At 31.7% G+C, this 14,291-nt stretch overlaps 1 protein-coding gene and 1 long non-coding RNA gene across 13 annotated transcripts in view; one reads left to right on the top strand and one right to left on the bottom strand.

The window, feature by feature from the left end:
* LOC143244708 (uncharacterized) overlaps positions 1-14,291 on the bottom strand; it is a 48,931-nt gene that overhangs the window by 12,499 nt on the left and 22,141 nt on the right. The window lies entirely within an intron of this gene.
* Positions 1-14,291, top strand: part of LOC143244706 (uncharacterized) — a 90,437-nt gene that overhangs the window by 55,346 nt on the left and 20,800 nt on the right. For 7 of the 11 annotated variants that reach the window (XM_076489830.1, XM_076489827.1, XM_076489829.1 and 4 more), the window contains exon 6: positions 9,734-9,884. In XM_076489830.1, the coding sequence (XP_076345945.1) occupies positions 9,734-9,884 (151 nt within the window). Of the gene's footprint in view, positions 1-964; positions 7,818-8,964; positions 9,026-9,733; positions 9,885-14,291 lie in introns of those variants that run through there. The other 4 variants (XR_013025282.1, XR_013025283.1, XM_076489833.1 and 1 more) reach the window with 4 other exon arrangements.

Below are 14,291 nucleotides of genomic sequence, written 5' to 3'. Positions count from 1 at the left end.
GGATGGGAATTTCCTAGAATGTGAATCTGATCATATGGTAGGGATGGTATCTAAAGTTGTTCATTAGGTTTTTACTAAGTGGCCAGATGCATTTTTAATACCTTTTCATGGGAACTTAGTCCTCACCTATTATGAAGGGTATATTTCCACAGAAATCATGTACTTTGTAGAAAATTGTCATTAAATTTATGTAATAGCTTATATTAGCCATATTTGCCATAAGGTGAAACTGAGAAGCTTTCATTTAAACATAAGCTGGAGTAATTATAAAAATGTTTATAAATATCCTTATTATTTGAGAATTTAATTTTCTTGCTGCTTTATAGACTAATTAAGAGGGCTTATTTTTCAATTAATACTACTTGTAAATAAAAATTTCTTGTTTATGAGGTTGTCATTTGTTTAATGATAGTATATGCCAAACTTTCTAAGCATGTAGTTTTATTAACCAGGGTTAATGAAAATTATTGTAAGAAATAATATGAAACATGAAACATTCAGTATATTAATAAACATAAAACATTCAGTATATGTTTAGGTAAGTACTTTAAAATGACAGTGGATAACTAATAAGTACACTGCACTGATATGTGAAAATTCTGTATAGATTGAAAAATGAGAAATTCTTGCTAAAAGCCATACATTTTGAATGAAAATATCATTTGCATGTGATTTTTCTAATCTGTTCCTTAGATGATGATGTTTCTTACTTATGTGACTCTTTCTAGAATAGGTACATCAGGGATTGAGGCATGTCTTACTTGAATTACGTTTCTTGATTATATATAAATTGGGAAGTAAGATAGTTTTTGGTAGAATTTAGTCAAGCATAGAAGAAGGTAAAACTTGCTCAGCTTTTTTGTGTAGATAACAAGAAGATATTTATTTCATCTGCTTGTATATATTTAAACTTAGTAAGGAAACAAAATATCTTATTCTAAAAAAATTATTTTATGAATTTTAGAAAATAAACCAACACAAAGATCAGAAGAAAAGAAGTACACAAGTTTTGAATATTTTGTTAGCAAAACAAAATCATTTTTGAAAAATAATATTTTGTATTAAATAACCTATTAGAAGCTATCAAATAATCAGTTTCCTTTGAGAACATATGAAAAACATACTTTATAAAATTGTCAAAAATCATACATCTTATGACTGCTTTTTGAATTTTAGAGTTTAAATAAACATCTTGATAGCTGTTAGTCCATAAATTATTTTAAAAGTTTACATTTTAAGAAACATGAATAATACTTATAATGTTGAAAAAATTGTAAACGTTATGGAAAACTTATTTGATAAAGTTGCAGAGTATCTTCCAAAGATAAACTGATTTATGTTATTGTTACTATGCTGTTTTTTTTTAAAGTAGATCAGCTTTGGTATTTAAATGCTACTTTACTGAATTTCTAACATGTTATACATTGGAGTTTTATGAAAGTAGAACTAAATGTTTTGCACCTTTTCAGACCATTTATTATTGTGTAACAAAACACTACTTTTGTTGTGTGAAAGTCAGAGAACAAAATTTATAAGTTATTTTTAGTGCACACCTACATAATTATCTATATGCTTTCTATCCACAGCAGGGAATTGAACCATAGATTTCACCATTATAAATTCAACTTACTGCTGATCCACTGGGTGACAACAGATAACTAAATAACACAATGAAATGTATGATTCAGTATATCTATATATATAAAAGTGAATTGTCAGTGAAGCTATGTTTATATGGAATTACTATGCATCAAATGTATGAACCATGTTTTTCTTCATTATGAATTTCTTAAAAACATCTTTTAAAAGCAAGATATTTTAGATTAATAAGCCCGAGCACAATTAACTGAATTTGTATTTTTGAAAATTGATTTTTAAAGAAAATGTGTTAATAAAATTTCATATAGAGATATATAATCAATATGTAAGTTAGTAGCAGAATTTGTTATTCAAAAAAGTAATATAAATAGTTTTAGCAGTGATTATTTATTGAAAAACATATAACTTTGAGAAATTGTAATGTTCACATCATGCATACAGTTATATTAAATATACTCTTTAAGTAGTTGTGTATCCAGATCTTTGATGTGATGTTGAAAATTTGCATATATATTGAACATTTTTAAAAATATTCTTGAAAAGCATGATTCCTATAGGTCTTATCATGAGAAGTAACTAATTGTCATTGTGCACTAACAAGACATATTTCAAAGATGTTCTGTCTCAAATTACATGTTATCAGATGTGATAACTTACAGAAAGTAAGGTTTCCTACAGTTTTTGTTGAAAAACCAATGATCCTCTGCTCAAGTTGGAAGTTCTAGCCTTATTGTGGCACAGGGGTGAAAACTTGTGCAATGTCAATTCTGCAGGACATCCAAAATTTCAATGAAAAGAGCAATCCTAACCAGAAGCTTAAGAAATGTAAAAGAAGCACTAAAATAAGTTATGCTGAAGTGGATACGATCATATTAAAACATCAGTGGAAATAACACTGCAGACCAACTTGGCAAGGAAAAGAGCCCATATACAACAGATGTATGAACCTACATTATATTAAGAATGCAAGTCATTTGTAAAAGCTGCATATGAAAAAAAATGCAGAAAATCCCATGTATTGTTTCATAGTTAGAGTGTGCTTCATAGGCAAGATAGGTGATTTTCTGTTTAAAAGAATACCTGTACAAAAAGATGAAAATTCAAAATACAGCAGACTTGTACTTGCAGTACAGTGACAAACCTACAGAACATGTTTTACAACAGTATCTCATTTTAAAACAGCTTAGAGGTCCAGTTGGCATTTGTTTACAGAAGAAAGTTATAATAGTATGATTAACTGTGTATTTTATTTAGACTGGATTTCTGGTTTCATTGTAAAGCATGAATTCAAGAAAAGGAAGAATCAAATACTCTTTATTTCAAGCTATACCCAAAAAGGAATCTGTATCCTTTACAGTGGCAAAACTGGAGGGTGCAGGCAGTGCAATGCATTTAGTCCCCAAGCCTCTTGGGGGCCCCTCATGATTCCAGGATCAATAAGTCAATGTAATACGTTGTAAATACAAAACTTTATATTTACTTTTTAATATCTGTTGAAAAACTAAATATTATTTTTCAAAATGAAATTAATTATTTCAATATACCATTTCATTTTCAATAAAATCCTCACAATGTAATTTTTTTTTAACATAAGATAATTTCTTGATACAGATTACAAAATATTTCTAAATTCCAGATCTTATTGGTGAAACTGGATCATAACTTTGTGCTTGGTCTCCACCAGATTTGTTGTCATCCCAAAATGTTAAAAATCTATAAAATCTTTCAAAAATATCTGTAGAAGTCCATTGACTCCATCAAAAATCTGTACCTCTACAATAACTGAAAATTGTTTCTTAAGTAGTACTTTTGGTGATCAAATTCAGATATAACTAAAATAATTTTTGTTTTGTATTTATTGCACAGAAACAAGATATTGCTTTTAATCACCTATGTGTGACCAGTGAACTTAATTGCACCTATCTAATAACATTTTAAATCTTTGAAATAAAAATTTAAAACTACAAAACAATTACAGCAAACTGTTGGAAATAATGGAAGTCAGAATAGTTTGTGAAAATACATGAACCACATACAAACACATTAATAACTATGACTTGTTTCACTGCAGTGTGGACCTATACAGTAATAAGCCAATGAAATCTCTTATTTATTCAAGAACATAATTATTTTTCTTCACTGTAAATGCCATGCTCTACTCTGTTTATCAAAGCTTTTGTTACATTGAAATTATAGCAGATCAACTGTAAGATTCTCTCTTGACAATATATTTCTAGTTCTAGTTTTCATTATATGAATAGCTGAGAAAACTCTTTATTGTAGTAGTGGAGTGAGGTAAACATAATAGTGCTTGCATGAATTTGAATAGGTTTGGAAGCAACAGTTACACTATCTGTATGCCAGATTTTGCTTGTTATATTTCAAAACTCTTCAGGATTCATATTGAAACCTACTTCAAGTCTCCAAACTATTTCTCAGTAGTCTTTATTTGGTGTTAATTGTTTGAATTTCTGGAACAGCCAACTGTTTGGATGAAGACATCAAATTAACTTTCAAAGCCTAAAACTAAAGAACTAACAAGAAAATATTTCTTAATGCCTTCAAAGACTAAAACTTCAGAATTAGAAAATCTTTTGTAAATTTGAGAGGTACTTTCAATTACAAACTTCAAATAGCTCATTATAAAGTGCCTTAAATCCTAATATTGTAGAAGAGTTGAACTTTTAAGCTCCATTTTTGCTTTTATTCCAAGATACATTTCCTCTATTGGTCCATTGCTTTTAAAGTTCCTTTGATCTGTGTATATAAAGTCTTTTAATGATGTTACTTTAAGGTAGTTGTATTTGATGCATAATTACAAAATTTATAATAGACCCATTGCAACTGAACTATGTAAGACATGGACTTGAATTGACTAGGTCAGGTTCTTAAACTTCATGTTTTCTGTTTGATTTACTTTTATCAAAGTATTTGGAATAAATAACTTGTTTGAACTTCTAATAAAGAGTGCCAGTTTTCTTGTTTTCATACCTTAATAACTTCAAAATGCAATAGAAGATGTGCAAGGAGCCAAATAACCTAAACTGCCTGAACTCTAGCTAAACATGAAATTTTGATACTGAGACTTATGAAATTTTATGCTTTTCACACTATAAAACCGAGAGACAGGTGCACAGGAAGGGATAATGGTTGAGTTTTAGTTGCAGTTTGACACATTTAAATGCCACAAGAGGGAAGTCAAACATTGCAATAGAAGCTCTAGAAGAAATTTTTTTTTAGCCTATAGAGAAGGTTCTATTTGCATAATCATTTTAGTCTCTATTCTGTTTACAACATTTTATATGCTACAAATTAGGCATAACAATTGATTACAAAAATATGTAGGTTTTTGTCGTTTGGGGAAAAACAACAACTGAAAATATATAAATTATCTCTAGATCTACAGATGAATCTGTAGGTATGGCAACCATGCCTGGGCAACAGTGACAGTTCTTTTTTTTCATAACTGAATTTTAGGTAATGAACTCGGGGAATACTGTATATTGTTGTTCAGGATACAATAACTAGATTATCTTATTTTTCAAAACTAACTAATGATGTTTTACCTCTTGTTTAACAAAGAATTCTGAGTTCTTTGACTGCTGCAGCTATAGGACATAAAAATGTACTTATTACACTGTATATTAAATTTATATTTGGCCTGACATGGCCAAGCATGTTAAGGCATTTGACTCGTAATCTGAGGGTGGCAGGTTTGAATCCCACTTGCACCAAACATGCTCGCTCTCTCAGCTGTGGGGGTGTTATAATGTTACGGTCAATCCCACTATTCGTTGGTGAAAGAGTAGCCCAAGAGTTGGCAGTGGGTGGTGATGACTAGCTACCTTCTCTCTAGTCTTACACTGCTAAATTAGGGATGGCTAGTACAGATAGCCCTCAAGTAGCTTTGCATGAAATTCAAAAATAAACAAACATACAATTAAATTTATAATTAGCACAGCTGTTTTAGCAAATATTCAAAATGGGAAATAAAAATTGTGTCTGTGATGCATTACTTTTTGAGGAACTTTTACTTATCCAGTAGTTATGTTTGTGGAAAATATATATAATTTGTAAATACATGTATATACATGATTTTTTCTTATCTGGATTAAGATCAGCATTTAAGATAAATGATATTGCATGTTGCAAATGCATCATCCAGTTTTTTGTATCGTGATATCACAACCATATGAATGAATTATGAAATTTGAAGTTGAGTATGCTGTTTTGTAACTGTACATAACATCTTTATATAAAATTAAGTGGTAAAAGTCAACTGACTGAAAGAGTCTATGGTATATTTTTAATAATTACTGAATATTTATAGAATCAGTTAGAATCTGCAGTAAAGCAGTTATTATTACAAAAGTCTTAATTATCTTTGTGCATTTGCATTAATTGGTTACTCCAGTGTTTCACCTTTGTATGTGACCACAGCAGTAATCAGCAAGATTTTCAGCATATACTTATAAATTTTAATACATACTTCTACCACGTTCATTTTCAGCCCTGTGTCCATTGGGGCAGCCCATTTTTGCATATACTATACTAATTTCATTAATTTCAAAACAACTGAAATTTTGTGAAAGTTGAAAATTTATAACTAAATATTACTTTATATGAGTAAAAAAAAGATTAATCTTGATATATTAGGTTAATTTATACAATTTACTGTACAGGTATATAAAAATTTTCAGACATTTTACTGTCAAAGTTTTATTCTGTATTTTGTGTGGAGTAAAGCTGATTTCTAAGTAAAGATTGCACTGTCAGATCTTGGTTCCTCATGGAGGCTGAATGTCTTGTAGGAGGTATATGAAAGCTTTTTTACTGCTGTTGCTAGTGGCAGTTGTGTACTTTTCCCATTTAAATCATACATTATTTTATTTTCTAGGAGTTTTATTCCACTTAAATATTAATGAAATTTTCCATAGTTAATACTTTAATTTTAGCATTGCAGAAGGGGTTAATATCCTTCCAGTATAGTTGTGCCAAATTTGATATAGGGACTTCTCTTTTGAACTTGTCAGATCCTCATTAAGCTTTACTCCTGCATTACCTGCAGGTCATTTCCAAATATTATGTTTGTAGTATTGTCTATTTGTAGTTCACTGCATGCAGCAATCCAGAGAAGAGCTTGTTTTATAGTTTCCACATGCATCTGTATACTTCTTTTAGGTAGCTTCATTGCTCAACCAGCAATGTAAAAGAATATTGTTACTTCATGAGATGTTTAATGCTAAACCAGGTCTTTCACTGTGTGTGGCCATGATACAGCTGATTTTCCACTGTAATCTATAGATAGATGTTGACCAGCTTTTTCTCTTTTACCCTTATCTCAACTCTCTAAATTTTCTTTTGGGTATGTCTAAGATCTGATGCTGACCAGTTATTTCATTGGAGGTTATATGACAGTTGTTAATTTTTGACTGTCTCTTGATGTGCCTTTAAGGCAATTCTTCACTGGAATTGTGTCTGAGGGGTCATTGTAGAGTTAAAATTTTCATATTAGAATGTGCAGTGGCTTGATGGAACATGGTATTTGCACTGCACGACTTTAATAAAGATTTTTGTTTGGAAGATGCCATCTGCCTTCATTGTTTAACATGGATAGTGCTCTTATTCAGAAAAGTTTTGTGCTGTGTGAGACTTATGATATAACTTTGTGGATGCTTAGAATAAGATTAGTTAAAACTCACTTCATTTTGCTTTGACAGCTTCATCCATGCCATAATCTTTCTTTTACTTCTCATATTTTAAATTTAAATTGACTGATATTATAGAAGATTAATAAAGCTGGTCAAATAAAACATTAGGACATTGAAAAGGGTGTATGAATAAATTTGGCTGAAAACATAAAAATTAACAGTAAAGATTTTTTTTTAAAGTACATTAGGGATAAACAAAATGTTAGGATGGGGATATAGAGCCCTTGAGGGATAATAAAGGGAGTCTTGTATCTGGTGATTATTATTGTAATGGCTAAGTTATTAAATTCTACTTTTTCTTCAGTTTTTAGAGGTGAAGATTTAAGCAGTATTCCTCACCTGAAGCAATTGATGGTTGAAAACAAAGTTAAACAAGACAGTTGCATAAATTCTGAGCTTGTTAAAATAAAATATGGCACTTTAAAGAACTATAAGATTCCTGGGCAGATAACATTTGTTTTAAAGGAGATAAGAAATTGGACCCTTGAGCCATTTGCCACAATTGTTGTAAGTCCTTGACTAGTTGACAAGTAAAACAGATTGCAAATTAGTTAATGTCACTCCTATCTTCAACGGAGGTAATAGAAGTTGTCTCAGTAATTATAGGCTTTATTGGTCTTACATAAGCTGTGGGAAAAGTTTTGGAAAGTCTGATAAAAGTTTATAAAGTCATTTAACAAATTTTAGAACTTAATCAGATAGTCAACAAGGTTTTATTAACAGAAAGTCTTGCCTTACAAATCTTTTGATGAGGGTAAGGGAGTAGATTTGGTATACTTGTATTTTCAGAAAACATTTAACAAGATGCCACATAAAAGGGTTGAAAATAAATTGTTTTTATACATGTGGGGTATAAGTTAACTAATTAGATGAAAGAATGGTTTGATGTAAGAAAGCAGATAGTTGTTACAAGTGAAGTTCATCAAACTTAATGTCACAAGTAGGATATCTCACAAGTAGGATATAGATGAAGGGATGGGCTCAAGACTTAAATTTGCTGTGATATGTTGCCTATGAAAGGGATGCTGCTGTTTTACAAAAGGATTTAGAACATTTAGAGTTGGGCAAAAAAATGGCAGATGGGTTTTAATTTTGTTAAATGCAAGATATTGCATGTGGGTTATCATAATTTGATTTCTAAGTATAATGTGGATGGAAACAACCTTAAGAGTGTTGTGAAAGAAAATAATCTTGGTGTAATGGTTGATCAGTCTCTTTAGCCATCCAAGTAATGTGCTTTTGCTAGTGGTAGGGCAAATAGGATTTTAGGTTGTACATACACAAATATTGAGTACAAGTTTAACCCTTAAATGGCAGTCATCATCAATTGATTCTGCAACCTACAACATGCCCACTGTTTAAGAGTTAAGGAGGTTTGAATTTCATTGTATAGGTCACTGGTTAGGCCATGTCTGGATTATTGTGTTCAGTCTTATGTTTCTTACCTTAGAAAAGACATTGATTTACTGGAAAGGGTTCAGAGGAGGGTTACTAAAATGGTACCTGGGATGGAGGAGTTGTCATATGAGGAGATTAAGATCCTTAAAATTGTTTTATCTTGAAAAAAAAAGAGTTAATGGGATCTTATTGAAGTGTTTAAGATTCTAAAATGAATTGATAATGTTGATGCATCAACATTTTTCATACTTAACAGAGAGAATTATAGAACTAGGGGACACAAATATAGATGTAGACAAGGAAGAAACCATCTTTAGGTAAGACAATTTTATTTTTCAAATAGGGTTGGCCTATGGGATTGGTTGCCTTCAGATGTTGTGGAGATAGTAAATTTGTGTGAGTTTAAAAGAAAGTTTGATAGGCATATGAATGATAAGGGATGTTTTTAAATTTTTGTTTTTAATTAATTTGTGTAATAGTTTTAGTTTGGCTTAAAGGATTAGACAGCCAGGATGGACCAAAAGGTCCTTTATTGCCCCTAAATATTATGTTATTGTGGCAAAAATGTGTCTGCTGTATAAATTCCTTTTTGATTTGTGGTTAGGATATTCCAGAATTTAGGTTTTATAATATGAACAAAGTTATAAAGTCAAAATTATTGCAAACAAACATTTTAATAAGGTTATAAAAATTGTTTTGGTTTTCCAAAGTAGAGTTATTCTCATAACAGAGTTAAAACCTGGGTTCATTTGTATGTTATAAATGTTTTTATTTGTAACAAAATAGTTGAAATTGTGTTTTTTATATAGTTACTTGATAGTTAGAATTAGAGAAAGAAAATCCAAAAAGTTGGGAAGAAACCATGTTGCAGGAACAGCTTCTTAGATGTCAGACACAATCACTAATTCAATAAAAAATAATTGTTTTACTTTCCATCATTGTTCTCTGTTTGTCAATATACAAAATAAAGGGTACATTTAAGTTGAACTTAAATAAGTTAATGCCCTCTATATATTTTGCCACAGGTGACTTAAATCGTCATCTTCGATCAATCCATCTTCAAGTGAAACCTCTTACCTGTGGCCATTGTAATCGGAAGTTTGTTAAAGAAGCCACACTGATTCGTCATATGCAGATTACTCACAGATGCCTTATCCTGGAGTCAATAAAGGATAGGTGAGTATTACATTAAAGTAAAAGGTGTTGCAAGTGCAAGTCATTAATGAAATGATGGGTAATATATGTATGATGTTTTATTCCTGCAATAGCAACTAGCTATTCTTGAACATTAGCTTTACCTATATAAGCATGCTCCAGTCTTTTATACCCCACTTAAATGCTCTTGGCAATATCAGATTTACAAATTAGTACCTCAGTTTGATAATGTAATAACTTTTTCTTAGAAAATCATGATTGGTGCTTTGTATTATAATTGTACTGAAATCCACAAGGAGCACAAAAAATGCAATTCTTAAGGAAACAATGAATTACAATTATAATTTTAAAAAGTTGTATGTATATTTGAAAAAAAATACAAAATAAATTAGACGTTATAGGTGGAGACATTTATTTGGTCTGGGGTGTTTTCTCCAGTGCCTGCTGAAGTTGTCTTTTTTGATGCTGGGGAGAATATAGATTCTGCTTTCTGACATGTTTTTACTATGCTGGCTTCTGACAAGTCTGATTTGGATCCTGCTCCTTTTCTTCTATTAATTATTTGGATTTGTGAGATTTTGGGGCTTTGGCTTGTCCCCATTGACTCTGTTCCTCCTTTGTTGGTGGAAGGGGGAGCTATTTAGTTTCTCCTCCTTTCTGATGTTTCCAGTTCAGGCCAGAATATTTATTATTTTATTATGCGACAGGATAGATAGGCCCTGTATCCTCATGACCTGTTTACTTGTCTTGGTTTTCTGTCTCCTGGTGAAATAATTTTTTGGCTGCTGACATGTTGACGTCATAAAATGGAGAAGTTAGCATATTTGTAGGACTTTCTTTCTACCCTAAGGCCCTGCTATATTCTAATAAGTGTTTTTTAGGAGATATATCCAGCTCTTCAATTATTTTGCCATCTATTTCTCATCTCTTCTGTCAGTTGTAATCTGATAATTTGTTTTGGCCTGCCAGGTCTGGAAGTGTTGCATGAACCACTTTGTCTCCTCTTGTGGTGATTGTCTAGACTGTGTTTTTACTGGAATCTTTTAGTTTTCATTGAATTTCTCCATTTCCTTAGAGGTGGATTCTTGAGTATCCATTTGCATATTTTGGTCTTTACAAGTGAGGTATCTTCTGAGTTACATCTTATAAGATTCGACACATTTGATTTTTGCTGGCTCTTTTTATGAGCTGATGTTCAGACTTCTTTATCTGCTCAGGTAGCTTTCTTCCTGGAGCTTTCCTAACCCCGTGGTTGTTTTTAATAGTATCTGCTGGATTATAAGGAGGAGAAGGTACTTTTGTACAGTCTTGTCTCTCTTTTTTCCAGGATCTTTTACATCTTGCTTCCACTGGATCTCACTTGATGGCAAGTGTTGTCCAGACAGATATGCTTTTCACAGTCCAATTCCATGCTAGCAACAAGTTTGATTTTTTGTACTACTGATTACAACAGGTTCTATGAAAAAATGAGATGTTCCATAACACCATTTAGGTGCTGACCAGGTGGTATTACCATATTACCATATAGACCATTTATAAGTAATGCTAAAGAGCATTCTACCTGTCCCTTCTAATCACTGGATTGAATAAATCAGGAACAGTTTGCTTTTAAAAATAGAGGAAATTTGTTTCACATATTGCATTCTTCCTCAGGGCTTCCCAAAGTGCATTATTCCTAGTGGAGCTAGGAAGTTCTTACCACACCCAATTGCCAGTTACTGGGGTGGTGGACAGTGGCTTTTCTTCTGAGTATTAGAATGTGTTCTTCCACACTTGGAGAAGAAGGTGAAGTTAAGGGCCCTCCTACCGAGTCTCTGGATGTTTTTTCTCAGATATAGGTAGGAATGGCATCAGTCTATGTGAAAGCCTACTTGTAATGCTGGTTCAGATTTGATGCTTGGCTCTCAGGTTGGAGTGTACATGGCCATTCTTTGTGATCAATATTAGTTCAGTTTATTGCTCATGGAAGGAGATTCACTATCTCTTTATAATTCCAAACATAGAGTGATCTCATCCTGGGTCCTTTGTTGAGCACAGTTGTTCCATATTTTCCCCATAATTCCAGGGGCAAGTGGAATGCTCCTTGCCTGCTCAAGCCAAAAAGAAATCAATACAAAGGAACACCTTTATACCTATATTAATAAATATATTCAACATCTAAGCACACCCTCTATATTTCCACACTCAATTACACAATTGCCTTCAAACATGTGGTCAGCTATTGGTCACTAACCCTTTCTTTCTTTATGAACCTGATGATGACCGAAGAAGGTCGAAACATTGTTCGCTCCTCTACATAGTGCTTTCTCTACCCATACCAGCCATTTTTACATATATAATTACAATTATTTGACATTAAACAAAAAGTCAGCTTAAGTTATAAGAATAATACATAGAATTATACAGCTTAAGCGTGACAGGTTACAGTATTTGTTTATTGTTATTGTACAATTACGTGCCATCTTGCAATGTGTAATAATGTTGTAGAATACCAGTCTATCATTTTGAATTAAACTGTGATTAGATATGTATTCATATTTGGAGGATATGTTCTAATATTCACAGTCTCTCTAGTTTTATTTGCATTTCTTTTCTGATTGGAATTGCCAGGATGTAAGCCCAAAATTTCATTATGGTAGGGTATTTTATGTGTAATCAGTGATATTTAAAGAGTAAATTAGTAACAAGGAAGCAGCAGTAAAACCTGAAAATATTAAGATTATTTGGGTCAGTATTTTACTTGGAAAACGAAAATAGAACATAAATAGTGGAATTAAAAAACAACAGTAAGTAATAAAAAATGCTATATTCATAAGTGCTAATAAGTTTGATGGGTGCAATGACTTCAGTTTAGTTTGGAAACTTGGGGCTATGTACTTTTAAAGAAGTTATTAATGAAGATCTGCAACTTGTATATAGATTCTTCTAGATAGAAGAATATGTTGGAGGCTATCCTATTCAAAGTAGAGGCAACAGATAAAGAGAAACATAGACTTTGGTAAATGGCAGCAGGATTTCAAGAGGAGCTTAAGCTTTTATACACAAGGGGTACATCAGCTAACAATGACTTTCAAGATGTTAGAAAGAGCACTGTTAGGCTAACAATAGTGGATTTAACTGTAATGAGCCTATTCTATTGAGAAATAAATGTCAGCCCTTGACTAGTGCAGATGAGCAAGAAAAAAAAGGGTCAGAGAAGGATGTGGATGATAAGGAAGTTATAGGTGATTCCTTGACAAGGCATGAGGATACCAAAGTCTATGGGGTAAACAGGGATGAAATAATTGGATTATGCTACTCAGGGGCTCAGATAGAGGATAAAACTGACAGAGTAAGAGATATAATAAAGATAGCTAGCAATGATGCAGTTTTTATTTTACATGTATGGGATAATGATGTAGGGAACAGTAGGTCAGAGGAACTAATCAGTAAGTACAAAGGGTTGATAAAAGGCATTTAAAGAAAAAGGCCATAACTTAATTGTGTATTGGATACTGCTGAGAATTAATTGTGGAGATGAAATTATGAGTAGGTCACAGGAACTAAATGCTCATCTTAGGTTAATATACAAGGATTAGTAGGTGGACTAGTTGGGACTTATGGTATCAGTTCAATGGGAGAAGGAAGCTTTTTAGAATGGATGTTTACATTTAAATAGGGTAAGTTTTGAGAAGTTTTAAACTAAGACTAGATTGTGGTGAGTGCTAATATAAACTAAATACAAAAAAAAGAAAACATAGAGAGAAAATCTTAGCACAGGAAATGAGTATAAAAGTAGTTCTAAGGACAGGCTAAAATGTTACTAATGTAATTATAGAAGTATAAGAAGTAAAGTAGGTAACTTTATGGCACTAGAAGGAATGGATGATTTTGATATAATCTGAATAATTGAAACATGGTTAAATGTAGATTATCTTATTGGCAGAAATTTCAGGCTATTTAATAGGGATAGAGTACTAAAGAGATGGAGTGGAGTGGCTTTATATATTGAAGTTGAGGATATCAAACTTAATAACAAGGAAATTTAACCTACTTGTTTCTGTTAGAAGTTATATAGGGGAAAATGCTTTCAGTAGAAATTTATTACAAAACACCAAATGATACTTATGAAATTAGTTGGAAACTTTACAGTGAAATTCAGATATCATCTATTAATGAGGTAATAATTATGGGTGATTTTAATTTCAGGCATATAGATTGGGAAATACTAGAATCAAAACATAAAGGAAAAAAGTTTTTCCAAAGTGTTTAGGATGTTTTTTTTTCACCAATTGATCAAGGAACCTATTGGAAGTTATTCTGTTTTATGTTTATTGTTAACTTGTAACATAGAAATTGTTGAGAAGGTGGAAATTGGGGATCATATGGGTGTTAAGTGATCTCTGCAGTATTAGGTTTGATGTTTTGTTGCATACAGAAATCAGGAAT

This window comes from Tachypleus tridentatus, chromosome 2 (assembly GCF_004210375.1).
Source record: "Tachypleus tridentatus isolate NWPU-2018 chromosome 2, ASM421037v1, whole genome shotgun sequence".
Taxonomy (NCBI): Eukaryota; Metazoa; Arthropoda; class Merostomata; order Xiphosura; family Limulidae; genus Tachypleus; species Tachypleus tridentatus.
This window is presented reverse-complemented; position numbering and strand designations above follow the sequence as displayed.